At 40.1% G+C, this 25,623-nt stretch overlaps 2 protein-coding genes across 7 annotated transcripts in view; both read left to right on the forward strand.

The window, feature by feature from the left end:
• Positions 1-2: 2 nt before the first annotated feature.
• Positions 3-5,151, forward strand: LOC109480978 (eukaryotic translation initiation factor 2 subunit 1-like). Its single transcript, XM_019783444.1, has 9 exons — positions 3-104; positions 736-888; positions 1,343-1,453; positions 1,731-1,810; positions 2,208-2,350; positions 2,811-2,917; positions 3,457-3,554; positions 4,065-4,208; positions 4,415-5,151. The coding sequence occupies exons 2-9, from the start codon at positions 762-764 to the stop codon at positions 4,529-4,531; spliced, it is 927 nt and encodes a 308-aa protein (XP_019639003.1). The 5' UTR covers positions 3-104; positions 736-761; the 3' UTR covers positions 4,532-5,151.
• A 6,833-nt stretch (positions 5,152-11,984) lies between these two features.
• Positions 11,985-25,623, forward strand: part of LOC109480927 (rho-associated protein kinase 1-like) — a 49,330-nt gene continuing 35,691 nt past the window's right edge. For 3 of the 6 annotated variants that reach the window (XM_019783313.1, XM_019783314.1, XM_019783316.1), the window contains exon 1: positions 11,985-12,664. In XM_019783313.1, the coding sequence (XP_019638872.1) occupies positions 12,578-12,664 (87 nt within the window). In that variant the 5' untranslated portion in view covers positions 11,985-12,577. The remainder of the gene's footprint in view (positions 12,665-25,623) is intronic. The other 3 variants (XM_019783315.1, XM_019783317.1, XM_019783318.1) reach the window with 3 other exon arrangements.

The following is a 25,623-nucleotide window of genomic DNA, read 5'->3' on the forward strand; positions in this document are numbered from 1 at the left end:
TCCCGCCATGCATCATTCAACTTCCTTGCATCAGACAGAGGTTTTTCCACACGTGTGACGAACATTTCTCAAAGATTCCGTCCCTTTTTTGAAGACTTTGAAAGGTAAGAGTAGGTCTGGTACATCTTGTTTATACTGTCATACGAAATAGTATCAGAAAATGTGATTTTGGGACACCTAAGATAATATTAGAGCTGGCAATACTTGACACTTTGCAGGGCACCATGCACCAGCCATCATTTTCTACTCTACAGTATGGATCCCATATGTTTAAAACTAAAAGTTACATGATGTTGACTGATTTGCAGAGATTTGCTGGCGATGGAGTCTTCATGAATAATGAGCATTAAAGTCTATCCCACGAATTCGTCAATGGTAATACACCAATCAAGGAATTCTACCTTGCACCAAATTATATGTAACATAATTCTTCTTGATCAGCTGTTAATAATTGAAGAGTAGAGTAGAGTAGATCTTTCCTCTCGGTAGGAAGTTCTCTTCCACTTTGAGCCGCTCCTTGTAGTTAACTGCGTTGACATGGTCATCTTGTGGGGGTTGTCCAATGCCCGGGGGTTGTACACCACTGGATGACTTCTCATGTGTTTGTCCAGTCTATTTTTAAAACTGTTCACACTTGGGGCTGACACCACCTCCTTGAAGTATGTAATACTATGTTATTCTTTGTGGTAAGTGATATGCTTAACATGATTTTATATCACCACCGTATCTGTACAGATCCAGTAGACTGGGACATCATCACAATGGCGCCGTCTTGCCGCTTCTATGCCAAGCGGTATCCTCAGGTTGATGAGGTCATCATGGTGAATGTTCGGTCCATCGCAGAGATGGGAGCATATGTCAGCCTGCTGGAGTATAACAATATTGAAGGTCAGTCAGCCTCCCTGGGAAACAAACCTCATATGTTTGGAACATTGTTTAAACGTGAAGAGAAACTTGGTAGAATGGGTCAGGGGTACTTCTATTGGCTACCAGACCTATTTTAGCTCCCGAGTCCTACATCCTCTCCGCAAATAGAGGATGTAGAACTAGGTAGCTCTAATAGGTCTGGTTACCAGGCTATACTCCTAGTACATGTATCTGCAAACCAATTTTCCTTAGGGCATCCCATTTTACCTGTTAATATATACAAGCAACACAACAGATATTAAAAACATTTACGAATAAATGGAATTCTCACCCTGTACATCCAGATGAGAGCAGCCAGATGAGAGCAGAGACAGAATCTGCATTGCCTCCTGCCTGACTGGTTCAGCAGTCTTTTGGGTACAACAGACCAATATTGAAGTTTTCATAATGTTATGTTCTATTTTGTATGTTTCAGGTATGATCCTGCTGAGTGAATTGTCCCGGCGACGTATCCGTTCTATTAACAAGTTGATCCGAGTTGGTCGCAACGAGTGCGTGGTAGTCATCAGAGTGGATGAGGAAAAGGGTAGGCAACAACTTTCTCATTAGTCTTTTTATCATCTTTGTATTCTGGCCCAGATGCCAATACCGGTAATTATATCATATCATCTCTGAAACATCTCAGGAAAGTAGAGCTGGCAATTTATGAATGTATGACTAAGTTGAGTAAGCTGTAAGTTCAAGATCATATTAAGTTTCCTATTCTATTTATTTGATTGGCTTTCCTTGTTGTGTTGCTGTATACTTTTGTAAGTAAAATTTACTAAAAAACTGATCTGTGTATCCCTGTCTGCCTGCTGCAGGTTATATTGACTTGTCTAAGAGAAGAGTTTCGCAAGAGGAGATGGCTCAGTGTGAAGAAAAGTTTGCCAAGGCTAAGGCTGTAAGTTACCTTCTTACCTGTAGACATTTGTACTTAGTTGTACGTGTACTTGTTGAGTTCTCTTCATTCACTTGAGTAGCCTGCACAAATGGTCATTCGTGGCAAACTTGGGCTTTTCTTTGCTGTAAGCAGCTTCATTCACCAGGTTGTATCCAACATGAGTCAGCAGGGGCACTTCTTCTTCTATATACATGTCAAAACTTCATTTAGTTGAAGCCTCATGACACGGGGGTGGGGTGGAGGGCCATGTAAGGGGTGGTGGCTTGGGTTTTGTGAAATTTGTTTCTGGTGTGAGATATGAATTGAGAGACCCAGCTCCTCAATGGGTAGGGGCGCTACTGCCTGTCCACCACAGAAGGCAAACTTCACCTGACTTCAGTGTTGATCCCCCTGTCAGGTGAACAGTATCCTGCGGCATGTTGCCCACCTGCTGGAGTACCAGCACGACGAGCAGCTGGAGGATCTGTACATCCGCACCGCCTGGGCCTTTGACGATGAGAAACCCAGCAGCGCTTATGAGATGTTCAAGAAGGCTGTGTCGTAAGTACAGTCTGCACAATTATGGCTAGGCCTAGGAAAAAAATGTTGTTTCCTGTTTCCCGACCGACCCTAGAAAAACTGCCGACCCTAGGCTTTTTTTGGCTGGACCCTGCAAGGAACATGAATTTTTCAATTATTAACCTTTTCTAGCTCCATGAGTCTGACATTTTTGAATAATGAAACATTGTACAATCAGTTTCTCAACATTGACTTTTAAAATACAAGTGTCCTCATGCAAGTTTTCCGATCACTAGGGTCTAATAAAAAAACAAAACAAAAAAAAAGATAATCCCTACCTACCGACCCTAATTTTTTCAGGACTGCAACAGGAAACACAACATTTTTTTTTCCTAGGTCCTACTGATATATCACTGCATTTGACAGCCCTTAATTGAAGTTTTCTTGTGTGTGTGGAGAAGTCTGTGTCATTAGTTCCTAACAAGTTTCCCTGTGTGTATAGTGAGCCCCAGGTCCTGGACAAGCTGACTCTGACTGACCAGGAGAAGGAGGTGCTCCTGGCCAACATCAGGAGACGGCTGACTCCGCAGGCTGTCAAGATCAGATCTGGTAGGCTGAACAGTAAACCATCTTTCACTATGTCGATGAAGGTTAGATATCCAGGTGATAAGATACGCCAAAAAACAGTTACCCAAGCAACTGGATATGAGTTTGGAAATGGTCTAGATGTTTCATCAAGTTGCATCCACTACCTTTCGTCAGTGACACTAAGAGACATGCAGGTTTATGAGTACAAACTATTGATTGATATGCAAATAAGTGAAGACGATTTTTTTTGGACATGTTTAACTACCTCAGGGCATGAAGTTAAGTAGATGTACATGTATGCTGTGCTGTTTATCCATGGCAGAAGTTTAACCTTAGCTGTTGATCACTCATCATCATCAGGCAGCCTCAGTACAGTAATAATCAACCATGTCACATACAAAAACATAACCATAACTTTAAATTCATGTACTTTTGCAGTAGATTTATCTCACAGGACTGAAAAGGAGGTTTTCCTGGTGTTGCAAGTTAAATGTACACAAGAGACGAGTCAAGACCAAAGCAAGACAAAACTGTTTCTAACATGTCGATTGTTTTTACAGATATCGAGGTGGCATGTTACGGCTATGAGGGTATAGATGCTGTGAAGGGAGCGTTGAGAAAAGGTCTGGCTCTCACCACAGAAGACATGCCTATTAAGGTGAGGTACAACATTTCTGGTGACATTCTAAGGTCCAGTACATTGTTTAAGTGACCATCAGGAAAAGTATTCAACAGTTGTATTGCTTGTTTGTTTGTTTGTTTCAGTAAGCTGTCTTTAGATATAAACCGCCTTTAGACAATAAGTACAGTGGGTTCTTTAATGTGCGTCGGGTGTGGCTCTAACCAAGTACGGGACCTCCATTTAATGTCCTATCTGAGGGAACTCCCTAATCAAAGGTACTCATTTCCACCTGAGTGAAGTGAGGAAAGTCGTGTAAAGTGCCTTTCCCAAGGTGACATGATAGGATTCGAACCTGAGACCTCTTGGTCCTGATCGAGCCGAACATGCTACCGTTTATGCCACACAACCCCACTGCTGTCAGTTTAAACCCTACTTGACATTTCTGGGAATAACAGTTGTCCTGTTATTCCTAGATGTGCAAAGTCTGGAGACAGATCTAGAAGCCAAGCTTTTGAGGCTGACTTTTCCCTCTGACTTGTCCCTCAGATCAACCTGATTGCCCCACCGTTGTACGTAATGACGACTCAGACATTAGAGAGGACAGAGGGTGTGCTTCTCCTGCAGAAGGCCATCAATGCCATCAAGGAGGACATCGAAGAAGGTGGTGGAGTCTTCAACGTTCAGATGGCAGTAAGTCATGTTGTTTTCTCCTGTCTAGATTTTTACGTGACATGAGATGCAATTGACATCATCACTGCTAGCAATGAACATGTAAGAAAGAAGAAATTTTTTGAAATGAAAAGGTTTTCAAAGGGAAAGGTTCCGGAACTTTTTATTGGGGGACCACAGAATGATAACACATGTAACTATGTGATTGTTTTTTTTTCCCTCTTCAGCCCAAGGTGGTGACAGACACAGAAGAAATGGAACTGGCCAAACAGCTGGAGAAGTTGGAGGCTGCCAACAGGGAGGTCGACGGGGATGACGACTACGATGAGGAAGAAACTAAATAAGATTCTGTCTGCCTTTCAAATACGTAAAAAAATTGTCATTCTTTTTGTTTTTGTTCACAGAAGAACAGAAATTCCTCAAAGCTAGTCCATTTGGTATTGGAATGTGTACCTGCTCATTTGAGAATCAATTCAAGATTTAGAGGGATTTTGTTTTATAAAAATGGCCCTCCCCTGTTCTGGATTTAGCCAGGTGATCATGTTAAGAATTTAAACAATTTTTAAAGTCCCCTTGTCACTCCTACTTGTATGACTGACAGACTATATTTGAAAAGTGATGAGACCAGACTTTATAGGGTCATGTCTTACTTCAAGGAAGGTTTCTCAAATCTCTGACATATCCATATTATTATTTTATCAACCTAACATTATTCTAAAGTACATTAAACATTAATGTTGTAATGTTGATAGCATATGTACATACATGTACTGGCTTAGGATTAAAGTAGAGCATTGTGTTGTACATGTAGATCAATATCACATGTACTACAATACTAGACAATACTTTCTCCAACTTAAGACTACCAAAATAACATGGTCAGGAGAATCATCAATTGCTGCAGTCTGTATTACAATATTCACTGAACAACATTGAAGGAGTATGTTTAAAGTTAAAACTTTTGATCCAACACAAAAATTCTCTCACCTAGAGCTTTCAACCAGTCACTCTGGTCTTCCTCAGTAGACTGACCCAGTGAAGCTTGTCACGTGGCTTCTTTGAAGTGTGACGTCAACACTGGGTCAAAGGTATCTGGTAGACGTGACAAGCTTCACTGGGTCAGTCTACTGAGGAAGACCAGAGTGACTGGTTGAAAGCTCTAGGTGAGAGAATTTTTGTGTTGGATCAAAAGTTTTAACTTTAAACATGTAACTACCAACACAGATGAACTTTCATGATAGTATTGAAGGAGTATGTTTATGTCAAGTTTTACCAAGGCAGGTACAATTTATATTCAACATTGTGTACTGGCTTCAGAGTCAACATTTCCAATAATGGGCGAGGAAAATGTTACCATGTAGCTTCCATTCATTTAATTTCACAATGTTTATAATAAACTATACATCTACTGCACCTGCTTTATTGTGTATCAAATCCATCCAGAAATTTCCAAACAGATTTATCTGTGTACAGTATACATCCCCTCGTCAGTTTCAGCTTCCTATGGTGTGACTCAGTCATACAGGAGCATGTGGATGAGTTCACAGCACTGACATAACTTGTAGCTAACTACAGTCATCTGACTGCTTGGTGTCGCTCCAGACAAGAGGGTCTTAACTACATGTGTAAAATTTGACAGGACTTAAATTAAATAAACCTGTTAGAAAAAGCCTTCTTCATAATGACTCTGAGACTTGGACGGTGTTCTGGCGTACCCTCTGTATCTTTACTGCACCAACGCTGTTCATCATGTGCTGGTCGTCTTGGATGAGCATATTGGACAGGTCCAGCAGGACAAAGTCATGGACTCCCAGTGCCTGTACCTGTCAGCAAGCACACAGATCAGCTGATTGATTCACCTTGTAGTGACAGAGAGGGATATAGACAGGCACTACACTATGTGGGGAGGGGGGGGGGTAAGTTTGTAAGTACATAATAGGGTAGAGTTATTGCCCTCTATAGGTACAATGATTGCTCCTGTTCACAGTACCTCTATATCTCCCTAATTGGAATAATCCATTCAGATCGTCATTATTCCATGAAACTGTTCATCATAGACTACTACTCAAATGGCCATCAAAAATCCAAGACCATAGCATGCTCAGGACAAAAGATACAAAAACCGGGAGTTCTGCTGCAGTACCAAGGTCAGCCACCAGACTAAGACTTACTTCCTTCCGTGCGTACCTTTGCCTTTCTACGACCATGGAGTTAAAATTTAAACTCCATGCTACGACCTACCAAGATACCAAATATCACCCCAATCCATAAGGCGTTCTGAAGTCATGCTAACTACAAATGTGCAGAAACACACACACAGACAAACCAAAATAATACCTCCATTTTTCATGTAGGTAGTAATAAAATTTAAAATACCACAGTGTGTGGCGATTCACAGTTAAAAAGAACGTCCAGAGAGAAGCGTTAAAAGGATAATCTCCATACCTTTGGAGTGATGTGACTCTTGAAGTCTTTCAGGGTCATGTCCCTGAATAATGGCTCTGTAAACTTCACACTGTTGTCAAGGTACACTGAGACCTTCCACACTAGAGAAACAACAGTTCATAGGACATATAAGTTGTAAAATGAGAAGCACTATCAGAGATTAACCCCATTAGCGTTATAAGTATTGTACATGTACCGCGACCTTGTACAGTGTGTAATTTTCCTAAATATCTTTGACCCTTAACATGTTATCAAATCCAACAATAAAACATATGCCATGTTTTACATTTCTCGATACACTGTAGTCGGAAATTTTTGTACTGTATTGATGTTCTACCTGTGGCAGTTCGGTGGATTTTCATACAAACAAATATTTTGAGCACGTAATGGCTAGGATCGCGTATTACAATGGGATTCCTTTATCATGAGCTTGTATTTGCAGTGTAAAGATCACGGTGTACAGTCAAAAGTCATGCCTCGCGTTGTACTTTATAATTTTGAAAGGTCTGACAGGTTAAGAGATCAGTAAAGATTGGTCTGAGAAAGTCTTGCGCTTCAAAGCATGTGAATACTAAAGCAGTTAATCAGGACACCTGCCCTGAACCTAAAAAGTTCAACGGTGGCAGGATAGGAGCCGGCGGGGCCAATCAACCGCCCGTGGTAATTTTTATACTTTATGGAGACATCAAAATCAGTTAAAAAAAACCTCCTCTATCTGGATAGACTTAGGCGTTATTTCACATCATACTTTGAACCAAAAATGCTGTTACAGGTCTCAGTAGACAATAGAGTATTAAGAACGCACAGAATGAAGTTTCCTACTTCCTTACCTGGTGCTCTCGCTTCTGGGGCAGCCATTTTGCTGTAATTTTCCACACCGTCCTGCCTCACTCTCAGCAAAAACAAAGCTACAGTGCCTGTATAGGACCAAACATTGCATTTCAAAGTATGTTTCACATTGGGTAACGTAATCTAACTGATCTTGAAGTTCTGAGTTCATAAGACATGCTGAGTGACAAAAATTCGTTAACGTTTGGTCGCCAGTTCAAATATATGCACCTACGTGTACTACGCTACTGAAATAGGACCCCAAATAAGGAATGGCACAAATTTTTGTTAGGAAAGTAGAGTCTAGGGCATAGCAACTATGAAGATACATGTGTGGATATGTGACCATCTGCAGCGTCTACAAGCTATCTTCCACAGAAGCTATCTTCCACTACGGACTACAAAAATATACTGTTTTTGAAAGAGTTAGTTTTACCAATCGAAACGTTCACAATATCATGCCTAAATTTTAATCAAAACGAAAACTGACCACCGATGAGAGAAATTGGTACAAATATCACTGCATGTATAAGGGCATTGGCTGTCTATCATGCTAGCAGTTACTACATTTCCAGCCAAACTTCCTGGGACCAGACTGGTGGATGGGAAAACATTTGCTGCCATGTGTTTATGACATTACAACACTAGTAACGTACGTTACTACTGACAAACAATTTTTCATTTGTATATACATTGTACACATGTACGTACCATGTTGCCACATCATGCTATACATGCATCATATCATGTAGTTCACATTGACCAAAAAAACATGGGAAAACGATGGGGTGGCATTGACGGACAGCATGAACCAGAGAAACAAATTTTTCAAGTCTTCAAGTGAACGCCACGTTGTTACTCCAGTTGAAGGAGTGAGTGATAATATATTTTCTATTGCACAATACAGAGAAGACTTAGGTCCGAGCCATTCGTTATAGAAAGCAAAGAAAAAACCTCCCACCTGTTGTCAAGGTTTCCAACTGAAATGATAGTCCGATCTGGAGTGTTATGGGAGTAAACGCCCGTGGTGTGACCTCCCCATTGGTCAGTCCAGAGAGCCATTAATTCCAGGGTGATGACATAATCCTGAGATTTCGTACCGCGAAAACAAACTATTCCCCGAATTATGTTCAAAATGTCGTCCAAGAAACCCCAAAAGAATTGAATTTTGAGGTGGATGTGTTATTGAGGATGGTCAGATGCACTCTACTACGTTTCTTTCGTAAATTCGTGTACATAAGAATTCCATTGAAAGAATGTGCATTTTTCCTGATCGAGCACTTATCTTTAGTTTCTAACTTATCTTTCATGTACTGTGTTATATCAGTTTCTAACGAAACACAAGAAGGCAAAATAAGAGATCTCAAAGAAGGTTTATCATAAATATTCTAAATTGAAACCTATGCCTAGGAACTGTTTTACGTTTTCATGTTACATCATAGCAGATAAACAAGCGGATGAATAATAAAAAAGATATTCTAACGAGCTGTTATTGGAAACAATTCGTACTTAATCGACCCAACACATAATGTGTAATTATAAGCGATTCACCAATGAAACGACATGATAAAAACGTCCCATTTATACACAAAATGTACTTTTAATAGAGACCCAGTGTCCATTATTTACACACGCAAAACCGCATTCAAAGATAGTTACAAATGCATATGTCAGTCTAAAACATGCAAACCTATTATATAGACAAGTGCAACAAATTGATGAGAACAAATTCGGAGAAAATTCTTACAGGGTTAACTGACACATTAAAAAATGGATGTGGTATCGAGTAAAGTTGGTGTTATTATGACCCTGGCCTTGATACATAGACTTTCCACTTTCAAATGAAGTTTGTTTTTCCCCTGCCGATAATTTTTGTGCCGACGTGCACTAACAAACAAGATCCGACATTCTACCACTCCACATTGAGAAAAGGCATTACTGGAGTGCTAGCTGCTGTAAAGAAAGCCCTGTTGGTTGGTAAGATCTGTTCATGATATGTATTTTTGCTGTCCATTCAGGGAACGAAAATAATGTCCCTTGATTATTAATGCCTTTTATCTATAATATATAGTAATGTATCCATATAAGTGTGTCCCGGAAAACAAAACAAACAAAACGACATTTGCCTTCCCAGTACTGTAATTTAACAAAACAACGAAGACCAGGTCTGTGGTTGTTTTTCCCAGAAGTCTTCGCCCGACCCGGGGACTTTCCCAGCTAGTGGAAAGTCCCTATTACTCGTCATACAGTCGTGATTCAGTCATCATTAGAACCGTTCTAACTCGTCTTATATTCATTTTGTTAATGACATTATTAGTGGTATCTATTCCTTTACAAACAAAAGCAACTATCAAGACTATAAACGCTCGCTTTACACAAGTTGTTCGTACAACTGGACCACCGTGTACGTAACCATTATATGGCACTTGAATGTGGAACTTACAGCAGGTACCGGTAAGCAGGTAAAATACGTCCATGTGCAGACAGCGGCAGAATGTCATGTTTCCTAAAGTCATCTTGAACAGGTAAGGAATAGTTCTGAAAATTTCGTACTGTATTTGTGGACGTAGGTCGACGAGCGAGCAGGGCCATTCCTCTCGGTCTACTTTGCGCGAATTTTACAACGGTTTTAACGAACACTGATCACGTGCCGCTTGTAATGATATAAAAACGTCATAGAAGTTTGAATAATACGGCTACTGGTGAACTTCAACCTTTGACTTGGTCTAACGTAACAAAGAAGAAAACCTGTCAAAGCTTTATTTGGTGTAAATAGGCCTCCGCAAGACTAGTCCTAGGCCTGTCGGCAGGATTACATGTTTTCAACCATCTCTTGTTTCCAGTATGCAGAATTAGGCCTTGTACCTGCTGCCTATAGAGACAAAGCAGTGCTAACAAATAACATTTGAGGTTCATTGTATACAACATACATGCCAATTACAGGCATTCAACTCGGATCCCTGTTCACCTGCAATGTTCCATACCTAAGTATAAACAAAGAAATACATCAAGCAAACACATGCCGTGTGTTTATTAGTCCTCACGCAAGGTGTATAAACATGTCATTTCTGGCAGATACACCGACGTTTAGCTTAGAGGTTTTTGAATTCTGTCAATGGTTCTGCTAAATTTGTAACTTTTACCAACTATGCATCTAAAATGCACTGTTACAATTCCCTCATCGTCACGGTTCCCACTCTTCGGAAAATATAGTGTGTGAAATATATAATTTAATCTGTTGTTATACGCGTTTCCTGACGCTTGATATGACAAGGCTGGAATGTAAGCTTGTATGATTGCATGGTGGATGATTGCATGATGCATGTCCCTATCAAATGAAAAAGCCACTCAACGTTTCATAAAGTAAAACCCCATTTGCGTATATAACGTTACTGCAGAAAACTGCCAGAGATCGAAATGAAAGGACGGTCAAAAAAGTCGATTCATTTGTACTTGAATTCGGAGAAAGAAATAATACTGATGAAAACGTTTCTGACTACTCACTCTTGCCTTTTGAATGAGACTTGCAATCCTAATTCTATTGTCAGTATCGGGGAATTCCGCCTGGTGGAAATTCCCCGCCATGTTCACTGAGGCAAATATTAATACGTTGCAGGAGAAAACATCATTTCACACTGTTTTTCGGTTCACTGATGTTGTAATTTTGCTTTACAGGTTGGATGATGACCCGGCCAAGCATTTTCGCCGCACACATTATGCAGACGCAACAATATTAATCGATATGAGAATGCCTGAAGATACTAGTGTTCACAGTACACATGCACATGCAGTACTACGCTGTACGTACGGGTGAAAGCCAACGTTGAAGGAAGCCCGTCCAAATCCTACGTTTATGCGGCATCAAAATTATGTGGTTACAGAAAAATACTTTCGCAAAACTCACTCATGTGGCGATGGGGGCCAAATATAGGCCATATGTCACGCATGTTGCCAACTCCCGTCTCCCCGAGTCATGGCCGGCTGAACTACTAAGAGAGATACCGGTGAACAGAAAACTTGATCTGACACAAGACAAACACATGTAACGTTATATTATATTATATGAAACAAAAAAGGTTAATCCTCCTTGATATAAATGTACGTTACAAAGCTGCATAGACTGGTGTGCGCACTGGTACAATTACAGTACTAGCTATAGTATCATGTCACGTGGCGACGCTATTACGTCACTACTATTCAGGTGTAACTATCCATTCACAACTACTAAAAAGAAAGCAAATCAACCACTGTTTCTCTGTTGATTAAAAGAAAGGGTGTTGGACAAGAACTGGTTTGTTGGATTATTAGATAAGCTGCTGAGGACATTAATGTCCTTATGATGACACTTGACAGTAAAAGATGGAAATTTAGAGGGGTAAAACCAAGGAGGTTCAAAAAGGAAGCTCCATGGTAAAACTATCCGGCTGACTCATGTTGCAGTTCTTCCTAAATCCGTATGATAGCGCCCATTACTCGTACCCAAACGTACCCCAGTTCCAGGTGCACCTTTGTTAGTATTTTCGCATTGAACTATGGGTGTTAGCTGAAGTCGGAAATGTGGTAACGGTCGGCAGCCATCTTGGCGGTTGGATGGCAGAAACGTCTGTTATGATGAGCCAAACTTGAACACTTTTGCATCGATTCTTGACGGGGACAACTGGATTTTCAAGCAGAGAGGTCACAAGAGACAAGGACTGTCACAGTATTTCTAGCTGAAGGTGCAACTCTACCATCGTAGCATATTCCAGACGGAAAAGTTTGGGCCACCGCAACTCGGTTTGGGCGGATCTAGAGGAAAGTCGAGTCGCACTTTTTTGAGTCATCTGGCATTGAAAATAGCGGAGCTGTCGGACTCTGACACGAAGTTCCTGTCACGGTTTCCAGTTTTGCCGGCACCGTATGGTAACAAAAGGTCAAGACATGAGACATGCCGAGTTTTATAGTAAAATCTTTAAGTCTCGGCTTGCGGGCGCAGAGTTTGTGAGAGGTCCCTCCCCGTCCTGTTCTCAGATGAGCTTCTTCTGATTCAAGGGATTTGGAGTGTGAAGTAAAGCGGGGCCAAGTTTCACCTTCCCAAGTTTCCACCAGTTGCGGTTTGGACGAACACAACCTCGACGATGGAACTGCAACTGGATGACCGCCTTGCCCGGCTGGAACAGCGGGTTCGGGACTTGAAGTGCGAGATAAACATAGACGGCTTGCTGGTAAGTTTCTGGGAAGAGTCCGACCTAGCACTGTAGACGTTGTTCTCTCTAGTGGGGAGGGGCAGTTTGTCAGCATAGTCCGGTATGTACTCTGCGGAATGCAGAGCTATATACACACTAGACTTGGACGCAAAACAATAACATCACGTTTTCTTAACCATTTACCATTGGCTGAACATTGCAACAGGCGAGCTACGACTATTTCAAAAGAGTTGTGCATACTGGATGAGAGAATTCTTGTCGGATGACCGTTCTGTAAATATTTGGTTTTGCTGTGTTATGGACAACAGGCCACACGGCCCATCAGAGCTCGTGATAACATGACACCTCTGTTTGATAAGTCTCCGCAAACCCAGGGAAAAAGTCGTCAGCTTTGGATTCCACTGCAGATTAGTTCTAGGGCCCTGAGGTTAGGTCGATGTCCAAGTGCAGGCCGGGTTGAACCGGAGACACTTGACAGAGAAGTCATTGTCTCCCACTGGCCTGGGATGACATCATATGTCAGTATTCACCCAGGGTAGAACACCAGGACTACTGAGGTCTGAGTTCACCAGCAAACAGAAGCTGCCATTCAGTACAAGGCAGACGTAGACAAGTGCGAGGCACTCAGATAATATCACAAGTTGAGACCAAGAGTCAAAATCATAACCAGAAGTAACCTGTTGCATTTTCAATGTCATTCCCACATCACTTTATTTTCACTGGATGTGAAATCTTTCAGGTCAAGACTTCTCGTCTGTAATATCCCACATACCATAGTGCTGCCACATTTTGCACATTAAGTGTCATTACAAAAGGTCAGGGAAGGAAGGAACTGAATAATTCTTAATCCAAAGTCATCAAAACAAGCAAGCTTCTGGTATAGTAGTTGAACTGGCAGCATAACAGCATAACAAAGTATACTCTGAAACTAGTTTAATCCACAATCATCATACTGACAAAGGGTGGGCTATCCAGGTGTGTCGTGAATCTGTAGTATAGTATAGATAATACAGTACAAAAACAGCATTCTTTGTGGCGCAGTCCGAGTGATAACAATGCTGTTATGACTCACCCTACGTCTCTCTGGGTATGCATTACTTTCATCACGTAGTGGGGTGGGGGGAAGTGTCTTCCTATTTTGGGTTGTCTATGGCCAGATATAGTCTTGGAGATTCATTTACCCCATCCCACTGGTATAAATATATATTTGGTATGCAAATGATGGAAATGCCAGTTCCAGCTGCTTATCATTTGTGTGTAGTCTGGTCCTAAGCAGGCTGGAATTGTTGTCATTTCTGATTACCTAATGTGAAAATAACATAAGGGAGACAGTAATGTTTTTCTTCACGTATGTGTATGTACTGGTGAATTGCATAACAAAGTTAAATTCTCAGAAATGATGTCAGGCATGCCCAATGAAGCTGGACTCAAAGAAACAGGATGTTTTGGTTGTACCGGTACATACCTGACCTGTTTACGATCGTCATTGGAAAAGCACAACACAGCACAGGTTTCTTTCACTTCAGTAGATGACCACAGAACTCATAAAACATTTAAGACAAGGTAGACGCAAGCATAAATCTAGTTTTGACACAGACTTGTAACAATTGAGTTTGATATCCGTTTCTGTAGCTTTCTGTTGCCATGTTACAGAATAAGGACCAGATCCTGAACAAAGTTTTACTAGTGTGTTTGTCACTTCTTTTATCACAGTAAAACGAAGCTAGACTGTTCGTAACTGCAGATACTTAAGATACCTGTGTAATGGTTTATGGTGCAATGATTACAGTGTTGCCGGTACTGTTAAGCGCTTGGCACTTGTTGCAAGAAAGTACCTACTTAGAAAGACTAAAGAAATGCTTCAGTTGTTTTGAGTCTCTCCCGCAATTTCACCTGGAACAAGCTTGATGCACTTCTGCGTAATGAATCAGGATATCACTCAGCCGGTTCAAATATCATGTCAGGCAAGGCTTTGTACAAGATATCCATTTCTACAGTATTATTTTACAGATGATTTTTCTATGACATTGTTGTATAAATCTACAGATACTGATGATGTATTTCCAGAAAGTGTGTACCAAATAGACAACTCAAGTCGTGTTGTCATTTTTAAAAATATTTTTGGCTGATAATGGATTGATATAACGAAGCAGGTAAATTTTTGTGTACACATTTTTGAATTACATAACGGGACATACATATCTTATAGCTTTTATCCAGTTTGCATTAGTCAATGTGTCCCAATTTGGAATATGATGTAATAAAATGCTGTGGTAGGACATAAAAGCTTCTTACTTATACTGTATTCCCAACGCTGTACTTGTCAAGCCGCTTTTTATTCAAGGAATCAAAGTACAGGAAGCATCGTTCACTGAGTTATTGCCCTTGGGCATTATTGCACGCAATGTCAGACCCCGCAGACTGTCCAACAGGACCTTTTATTCAAGTTGTAGTCTCCTGAACCAAAACTTATCTGTGTAATTGGTACTATGTACGTAAAGATAGATGTAAAAAGAAAATCGCAACATGGACGACATCCGCTAATACTAGAGATATACTCTACAGTTCCTCCAGTGATAGTTACCCAAGTTAAGGTAAAGGTCCCTCAAGGGATCTGCAATTGATACAGTTCATCTTGTATATGTATGGTAACAGGTTCTGCAGGAAATGGTGGGGTCAAAGTTCACTCATTCCTCCTGCAGTAGTATGTGTGTAGATTACATACTGTGGGTCCTTGTTATGTCGGTTTTAAATGGTCATAACCAGACTGTAAAGTGAACGAACAAGACAGTTAAGTGAAACGTTCCAAAGGCGGTGGATGTATTTATGTAATGATTTTGGAGAGAGGTAAATGAGCTGGAAGAACAAGTCGTGCTACATACAGTTTAGGAGACAATCCAGGGCTTGAAATACTGGGTGCATGTGCACCATAGTACACCCAAAATTGGAGCTGTGCACCCAATTTTTTTCAGTGGGTGCACTAGAGAACCCAAATATTTTTGGAGGTATTTTTTGCATATTAAATGTATAATAGTATACAGTATATTCTTGACATCTAAGTGTCCGAAAAATAATAACACCTTTGTTGTAGTACATACTTGGTGGTACTTGTTTAAGATTTTGAAGTTAGCTCCCATTTCAGATTCAAGCTCAGAAGAGAAGCAGTAAGATCCTTAGGTTTTACAATGCATTTTACAGGGTTCGAAATACTTTTTTTCAGGTACGTGCAAAATTGCACATTGGCAAAATTTTTAGGTGCAATTTGAAAAATTTATGTGCAAAATTATATTTAGCCTTGCATCTTTAGGTTTGGAACTGTTTTACTGTGTATCAACCTTCTTAGCCTGCCACTGCATATAGAAGTTTTAGTATACATTAAAAAGAAGGGACCAAACAAAACATGAACAATGCAAGTATCATCTGTGTTTATAAAAAAAAAGAACACAAAAAAAATTTGTCGGCATTAGCTTCAAAGGACGCCGCTAGTGACACCCGGCCCTCTCACTCGTCATAAAAAAAATTTACCAACAGTATGCGAGCAATAAATTTCATTTATTTTGCATATTTGTTTACCTTGAATATCGTGCACGATATAACTTAAGGAAAAAAATACTGCTTAGAAAAAAATAACGTCCGGTTAATTTTTACTTCTTGGCGCTCCCCTCCCCCTCCTCTGGGGGCGCGTCGTCAACATCGGCCGCGGGATCCTCGGAGACGGTGGACCCGGTGGCATCTCCCGATCCACCGCCCCCGGCTGCACCAGCCTCTGGTCCACCGCCACCGGCTGCACCAGCCTCTGATGCCGGCTGGGCCCGTGAAAAGAACTTGAAAATCGACCCTTTCTTCATGGGCCCTTCTTCATGCTTTACAAATTTCCTGGGTAGCACTGAATGCTGGGAAATCCGAAAACTCTGTTTTTCACCGAATTTTACCGAAAATTGGACGAAAAAGCCGAAATTACTCTGCCGAAGGACTTCGTACCACATCGGGCAACAAGTTTCGCGGGTCTCACCATATTTGGTAAATCTGCTACGTAGGCCTTCGCGTCTTGCCATATTAGGTAAATCATTACGTAATGCCTTCGCGTCTTCACCTGGGGACGAGAGCAGCTTGTTCCCAGGATGTTCAGTAAAGAAAACAATATGGCTGCCATGCGCCCAGCGCGATGCCGACACACAAGAAACTTCGGAGATACGCAGTGCAAACATGATATATCGGTATTGTCCAGGTGCAAAATTGCACATTCAAAATATTTTTAGGTGCAAATCTTGAAAATTACGTGCAATTTGCACATTGCACCTTTGTATTTCGAACCCTGATTTTAGTAATTTTTTACGATGTATTTTATGTGGTGCAACAAAAAATTTTTTCTGTGCACTCAATTTTTCAGGTTGGGTGCACCTATTCCCCAAAATGAATTTTGAGCCCTGCAATCTATGAATAAGCTGTTGGCAAACATGTTGCTTGTTTGTTTTTAAAAATTTTTTTACCGGTTTCTTCACTTGCAAGTTGCAACAGGTATTTATATTTACCTGTACATCATTTTTTATGATTCTATTAATTATAAAAATTATTGCTGTTCCATGTGTGTAGCAGTATTACTAAGTTTGGTTGTTATTATATCAGAGTCCATTGGTCTGGTCAGGGGTTACTTTGAGACTTTTGGCATAACTTTGTATCACGGCAGCTGATAAACATAGCTGATATTGGCTACATGGGGAGAGAAAGGTCAAAGGAAGTTTGTTTTTCCTTCCATGTCATGTACAAAATGTAGATGTGCCCCAACGGTTTGAACTGTTGACTTGTACTTTGTCTAACTTGATGGCTAACCCAATGGGCTTGTATATCATACAGTCTAAATATTGATATGTACATTTACATGTATTATGCATGCAAAGTGCTTTTGCCCACCATTTGAGATTTTAGTACAACTTGAATCAGCCAAATTGGTAAAGAAAAACTTGAAGTAAACTCTATTGTAGATGTTGTTTGATGATGTACGTCCATCAATGTTGTTTACCAGATGAATACTGTAAGTTAAAGTGTAACTGCAGTGATGTGTCCCTGACATGAATACTTCCAGAGTATCTTAATCCTGAATGACAGTTCTGTATGACGTATGTACTAAGTTGGTGTACACATACCAGGCATAATCTTAAGGTAACGGTTAGCCAGTTGTCCATGAAACTCAGTCGATCACTATCTATCTATTTATTGGAATCACGGCAGTGATCAAGTCATGTATAGATTTTTTTTTCTAAATCAATGCTCATGCTTGCTTAAGTTACAAAAGCAGAACTGTAGTTTGAAAGTAACCCCAAAAGTTTACTGGTATCTGCTTGATACTGATGACTGGAGTGCTTGTTAGCTGTGGTTTGCTTTACCAGTTAGGCACCACTTGGATATGATTAAAAAATCTTTCAAACAGCTTTCAAAAAGATGTGATGGTGATGTAGAAAATTGACATAGTGAACATTTAACTATAATGAATATATTTTGATGGTTTACTATATTGCATCCAAATACATTCTGTGCCATTACAAGTCATGGATTACGTAGTATAGCTAGAAATTGCATGAAATATGCACTCCTTGAGCACCGTGGAGACAGCGTATTAACCGATTTGTCATATAAATTCTTACCTCATCTCAGTACTGGGTGTGTCCTGTAAATATTACTAGCGGTTGAATTATGGTCCTTGGGGTTATCCTGTCCAGTCTGAGACAGGAAATTCTTTTGTCTGTCTCTATAAAATCTCAATAAAACCCCGTCTTTTCATCATGATGCTTTTCAAATTGAGTGGCTTCATAGTTGATGTCAGACTTGGCTCTGGATCAAATATAACAGGAGTGTGTCAGGCCCGGATTTTGTATGAATGTAATGAGGATATTGCATGTATATGCTGGATGGCAGTCACCTTTTGTATTAGAATCTATTGCTGAGAGGATTGCAGCTGGTACTAGGAAGAACCCAAGTCTTGATCTTTTCATTCAATTTCTGATAATATTGTCCAGGCAGCCCTTATAATTTGATGAAGATAACCATAAATCTACTTTTCCTGGATTCACTCCACATGACCTGTATCTACTACATGTACAGTAGTGAATAGACACCCTGTTTATCATCAACAAGATCTTGTACCAAAGGTTGTTTTGTTCCACCTTGAAACCACCATAGGACCACAGACGTCACACAAATCCTCCCTATCCCAGGTAAGCAAACAGTGGCCCTGCCGATGGAGGAACAGAAAATGGCTTAGTCACATCCCCAGCTGCGGTATGCAAATGCCTCAGCCTCACAAAACCAACAGCTGGAAACAGGAGCTTGCAAGGCCATCATGGTTTGGGTGGGGACTCAGAATTCACACTTAGCTTCCTCCTCTTCTCATGTGCTCTTTTAACATCACAGAAAATTAAGCAAAACCTCTTTCTAGTAGGTTCCTATCCTACACACAAATAATTCATCATTGGGAGAATTGGCCAACACCGGAATTCAGTAATGAAGTACAAAATGTCCTTGCAAGGAGGTTCAGGTCGAGTACTTAAGGTTTAACCCTTCGGGCTGTCTCCAGACAACAGTGGTTGTAAAAAATAATCTGATGCCATCATGGCACTGAAGTATAAATCTGTTCAGTTTGCTGCTTAGCAATTATGTTTGATTCATCATGTTTGATACAAGCAGGAAGATGGCAAAGTCACTAATGTTGTACCTGAGAAGGGGCTGAATTGCCTTCTTCACTGCTAAATGGGGATCTAGATAAACTGAAAAGGCCAAACAGACCATGCATAGTGGCCTAGATTCAATCATGCAGAGCTGGCAAGAAAAGATACAAGAGTCCGTTATGACATCACTGTTGGTGGTTAGCACCAAGGCTTGAGTAAATATTAGTTAGAAGTATGGCAGCGGCCGTGGGACCTTATAGTGAAGTGAGTTTAGATGGTGAATGTTAAGCAGAGGTCATGAATACGTCAGTGGAAGTGGTGCTGTACGTGATGTTGTGAACTTTTTCATTGATCGACAATGAGAAACTTGATATTCTAAAGTCAGACAAGTGTACTTTACTACAGTATGATTAGTACCAAATCCCTAACTGCAGTGGCTTTTGAGTCTAGTTTTGTGGTGATACAAATAGATTAAAAAATGTTCAACTTTGATTTAAGGATTCAAAAGCAGACATCTGCAGTTTGTAGAAGATATTGATACACTACCGGTATTACATTAGTTGTGTGTGTAGGGAAGAAGTAAGTTGTATACCACCAGTAGTAATAAACAAACACAGTGAAATTGTCCATTTCCAAGTCCCTCCCACCACTATTTGTGTACCTTCCCTTCTCATGTAACTTACCCCTGAAAACAACCCTAGTATTTTGTACAACCTCCTCTGGGAAATCATTTTAAAAGCAAGAAGAGGAAATGTTTCACCCCGCTCTGGTTGTGAAGGAAGTCAGTTGGACCAGAACGACAGTCCTTTGTTCCTGAGTTTATTTTTGTCTGGCTCTTGACCTTCGGTGAATGTGAACTTGGCAGTTTACACAGAAAAGTTAGCTACTTGTCTGGGCATACTTAGTTTGGGTAAACTATCTCTGTTATTTCTGGCGCGCACTATAACAAGGGTATAGGTTGGATCGATATTGACTGATAGTTAGAGGTTGTCTAGATGTAATTAATATTGGTGGACTTGCCCAAATGAAAAAATAATGGCATTCCTCTGTCTGTCTGGATTTCAATCGTTAATTTTTTATTTGAAATTAGAAGGTAGGAGATGTAGACTACCCTACAATATTCTGTTATTCGGGATTCTGGCAGACGTTTTACTTTTAGCCCATACAGAATTGTCTAACTGGTCTGGCAATCATGTTAGGAAACTTTGGCCAAAATGTTCTCCCTGTCTTACTATCTATCAGTGTGGGACTTGTGTCAGATCCACCCCCTCTGTAGTCTGGACACAGCATATGCCACCTCACCATGTTGACATCCAGTTCTTCAGTTAGTTTATGTTCAGTTCCCATGGGGATGCCAAGCCCCCCTGCCCACCTTGTTAGCTGCAGCATGCTGTCAGGATGGACCTTTGACTGTAGGCAAATAGCGGGGCCATCACATGACACGGGAGCAACGTTTTACAAGTCACATGACAGTGTGGAGAGCGTGTAAGTTTAAACTAGCATTGGTAACAGAGTAACACTTCCACTTCTGTAATTTGCAAAGGAAGTGAGAAATTTGCAAAGAAATTTGTGTACAAAGTACAGAATTTGTTTTCGAAGGGCTTAGAATAAAGGCACAGGGAACAGGGTATATATTAATGGTGATATTTTGAATTGTGACATGTGGTAACTGTAGTTACAGCTCTTGAAGTCAAAATGAAAGATAATTGCAGGGCTCCAGACTAACATTTTGAACTTGGAGCACTGGTGCTCCCAGCATAAATCTAGGTGCACCACTTTGGAGGTAGATCATCATATCTAACATTAAGTTATAGTTTTCTTCACATAAAAGTTGCAGAGTGGAAGTATTGTGTGCAGGGAGCCAATATACAGTCCATGGTATAGACATTATAATTTTGATGCAAGCACTAGGTGCTCCAATGAAAACTTATTAGCCACATGACTTAAATGTCCTAAAATGGTAGCAGTCTGGAGGGCTGAATTGACATGTGTTGGAATATATTGACTTGTACTATATGGTAATACTGTTTGTAGGTTATCTACCAACTGTGGCTGATATGGTGACAAAAGTTCAATGGGTTATTTGTGACCACAGCAGCTATAAATACCTACCAGGTAACAAGTGTGTCAACAGTCTTTTATTGAACGGGAACTCACCTGTTTCTTGCCAACCAGAAGTCTCCGTATTGACGCTGTTCAGTAATTTGAAGTTACTGTACCATTTGTGTGAATTCAATGTGATCATGATTTATGTTTAGAAGTCTTTTTATGGGGTGAAATTATACCATGTACTGTTGCCAAAAGGTGTATATTATACTATACGAGAAATTGATTTGAAACCTTTGTGTCATACATTGTTGTACCAAGTGTACCTTGTAGTACATATACTTTTGTCAAGTGACATCACACATACTGGAAAACACAATGCTAACTGCTACTTTATCATGTATCTACTTGTAATTGTATTCATTACTTCAGCTTTGATTTCCTGGGCCATGGGATATTGAACAGCTTCCTGGCCATAGTACTAGTGGAAAGTAAGTAAAATCATTGCTAGCTACTAGTTTGGAAAAGACTATTGATAAGTGGCATAGGTTTACATCAAACTTAACACAAGAGACGTATGCAGACATGGAATGACCGTTCTGTATCCGAATGAGTTGAGACGTCTTGTAAGATGTAAGAAAAGAAGAATGCCAGTCCTGATTTGTGTGAAGGTGTTCCAGTATTATGTACCCCTTCTCTGTGTACAAACCTGTCAACCTGTGTTTGCTCCTGTCTAGTCAAACAAGCTGTAAAGGGTCCTGTGGCTCTCACAGGTGTACATGTATGCAGCAGGTAAGGCCCTATTCACCCCAGTCTGGGAAGCCTACAACATTCCTGTGGACCACAGTACTCTCACCAGCCCTGGGGCACATTGATATGTATAACATAAGGCACAATTACTGCAGGGAAGAAGCTAGGGCAGTGAGAAATGACAAAGTTGCCAAAGCATGTCAAGTTTCTTCCCTTGCTTGTTATTTCCAATTCTTCAACTTAGTATATGTTAAAGCATTACCATCTAGATAATATTTGCAGGGAAGAAGGCTAGGACAGTGAGAAATGACAAAGTTGTCAAGACGTCTTTTGTTTCTTCCATTGCTTGTTATTTCCAATTCTTCAACAAAGTATATGTTAAAGTATTACCTTCTAGATAATATCTGCATGGAAGAAGGCTAGGGCAGTGAGAAATGACTAAGTTGTCAAGACATCTCTTGTTTCTTCCATTGCTTGTTATTTCCAATTCTTCAACTTAGTACATGTTAAAGCATTACCTTCTAGACAAATTGCTTTGCAAACATAAGTCGTGAATTAGTGTCATGGGAAGGGAAATCAGAGTTGAAAATACCACCTGCACATGCAGGTTAGTGCAGGTAAGATTGGAGCTGTGCAGGTACTTCTGATGTCTACATGCATATTTTAAAGGAGTACTAACCTCCAGAATGGGGTGCTATATTTCGACAGGCATTTATTTTTGGAAGTGAAAAATTCATATTATTTTACAATATACAATTAAATGCCCATTTTGCGCGCAAGTCTTAAAACGCATCGAATCCAGGACAAACTCTCCAAATACCCTCAAAACTATCCCAGAATACACTACGCTACCCCATTGGTGTCTATGTTTTAAACAAAAAGTTACGTTACAGACCTCATTTCGGGGGCGATAAGAAAAAATTGTACCGTTTTGTGTTCTTTGGTATCTTACCAACCATTGCCCTTCTTGGTGTCCTTATCGCCCCTCATTTATGCCGCAAATATTGATGATGAAAAAACGGCGTAATCTAGTTATCTTTTTCATAAGTGGCGTAATCTAATTATCTGTTCAAGTTATACTTACATGCAAATAAGTTGAGAAAATCAAAACACACAGGATGAAACTGGCGCCCACTGTATTCGACATCATGATATTATAATATCGAAGCCACAGGTCAAGCAAAGTAAAGCAAGTAATTTCTCAATAATCAGCTCGTTAGTGTGCTTGTCTCCTACCATTTTCGCCAAAAAAATGTTTATGTTGACCTGAAGTGTATGAGTATTGCGTAAGCCAGAGTTCCCGGATGTATCAATTGTGGTTCAGCATGGGGGAAAATGATATTAATATCACTTTACAAACATGCGCCGCGAAACTCGTACAAGCTAAATTATGTAAAAAGTCAGCTAGTTATGTGTTCATTGCAGCATGATGTATCGGAAAATAGCACTTCCTTCTGGAGGTTAGTACTCCTTTAACTTGCAATAGTCCATGTACTGGGTACGTTAATTTGTGTTTGTGTATTGACTGTTACCACCTACATTTTGTATGACAGCAATACATGTAGCTGTTTTTAGAATTATTCTACCTACCTACACTGTAGGTGCCATGACCTTGAGGTAAAAATAGTTCTCATTCAATAAATCAGCTTTACAGGGTCAGTGAGGCAGAAGTGCTAGGCATAGTTGCACGCCTCTGACTCATGTCTGACTTATGTTGATATTTGTAGTACCGTGGTAGTTATGGAGAAAACCCTACTGATGCTAGCATTGCTTGTGTTACTACAAGTTTTGCTAATGTTCAAGACTCAAAACATCACAACTCTTGGGTGTTAGCGCAATGTTAAAAACAGTGCTGATCTACTTACATGTAGCTGTATCTACCTTTAGTACCTGACGGAAGTGACTCATTATGACGGACAAAGTGTGTGGTGCACACTGTAGAAGGATGCTGATTTTGTTTGCCAAACATTTTAGAAATCTTTTAAGAATCACAATGCAAAGAACAAAATGCTAATGTATACCATAATAGGCTGCTTATTTTGTTTGACAAACATTTTAAAATTTTTTTAAAGGATCACAATGCAAAGAACAAAATGCTAATGCATACCATAATAGGCTGCTTATTTTGTTTGACAAATATGTGACAAAACTTGGACATCACAATGTAATACAGTGATCACTGAACTGAGAAGACTGCAGCATTAATATTTGGATATGCAGCATTTTTCTGCTTTTTATCATCATCTGTTATTTGGAAAGCTGATCAGTACAAAATACCTTGTATACATAATATCAATATGTCAATGAATAGAATGATCCATTCTGTTCCTACCTTGTGAAAGAATGGTAGTTCTGGACTCTTAACTAATAAAGGTTTTGCTGACCAGAAGGATAGTAAGATTATTGGAAACTTTCCAGGTGGTACGTTGATGGGTTATTTTAGGGTAAGTGAACAGGTCAAAAGCTAATGGCTGGGCACATTATTGAAGCATATGTAAAAATAAATATCTAGTTGCATGTTACCTGCTATAGATTTGTCAAATACCACATAGATTTGTCATACCTAGAAGAGAAGGTTTGTAATTATATGCATGGTCTCATGTCTGTCAGACCGGACATTGACAAATACCTGTACGGACAGGATTAGCTCCAGGTCAGTCTACGGCCTCAGGTAAGATCTCACGTCCCTAACCCACTTTTCTGACAACCCTTATTTATCTGGCTAACCAGGTGTTTGTATGTAAGCTGTGGTTAGCCGTTGGTAAATAGTTAAGGTGGATTGTGGGAGCTATTTCAACTTTCGCGTTCTCACGTTTGGACATTTTTCGAGTTTAGACAATGATGCTGTTGTTCCATCTGTTAATATCCACATCTTGTGCTCCAATAAACGATCAAAGAGAACTAACAATACCCCAGATTACACGAAGAGTGACTGCTACAAAGAACTACTTCTTAATACCTCTTGGTCTTATCGAACTTAAGAATCCGAGTCATACTTTTGATTAATTGTAAAATCATTAAATGCCTCAGTGCAAATTCAATGATTGATAATCTTATTGTTTCCTGGCAATTGGCATCTCTTATGACCCACACCACTGGTGTAGGCATGTGGTAGATCACGCACAACACAACTACTGCTCACTCTTTGTAATACCAGCTGGAACATTGGCACCTAGACAGACTTAATACATATATACTCATGGACTTTGCCAAAGCTTTTGACAAAGTGATCCGCTATAGGCTCCTACATGTACACAAGCAGCATTCCTACAGTGTTAAGGACAATTTAGTTGTCTGGGTCCAGAACTTCCTGTCAGGCAGGTCTACCAGACTTGTGTGCTGACTGTGCCCCTATAAATTAGTATAATCTCATGTGTGCCCCAGGGCATAGTGTTGGGTCCTGTCATTTTGCTTGTCTACATATATGACCTCCCTGAAAATATGTTGTCTATTTGAGGGCAAGGCTAACCCCATCAGTTCATTGATGCGGTGCTTTGCTGTATTTTTCTTTCCTTCCTG

The sequence above is a fragment of the Branchiostoma belcheri genome, unplaced genomic scaffold (genome assembly GCF_001625305.1).
Source record: "Branchiostoma belcheri isolate BF01 breed outbred unplaced genomic scaffold, Haploidv18h27 scaffold53, whole genome shotgun sequence".
Taxonomy (NCBI): Eukaryota; Metazoa; Chordata; class Leptocardii; order Amphioxiformes; family Branchiostomatidae; genus Branchiostoma; species Branchiostoma belcheri.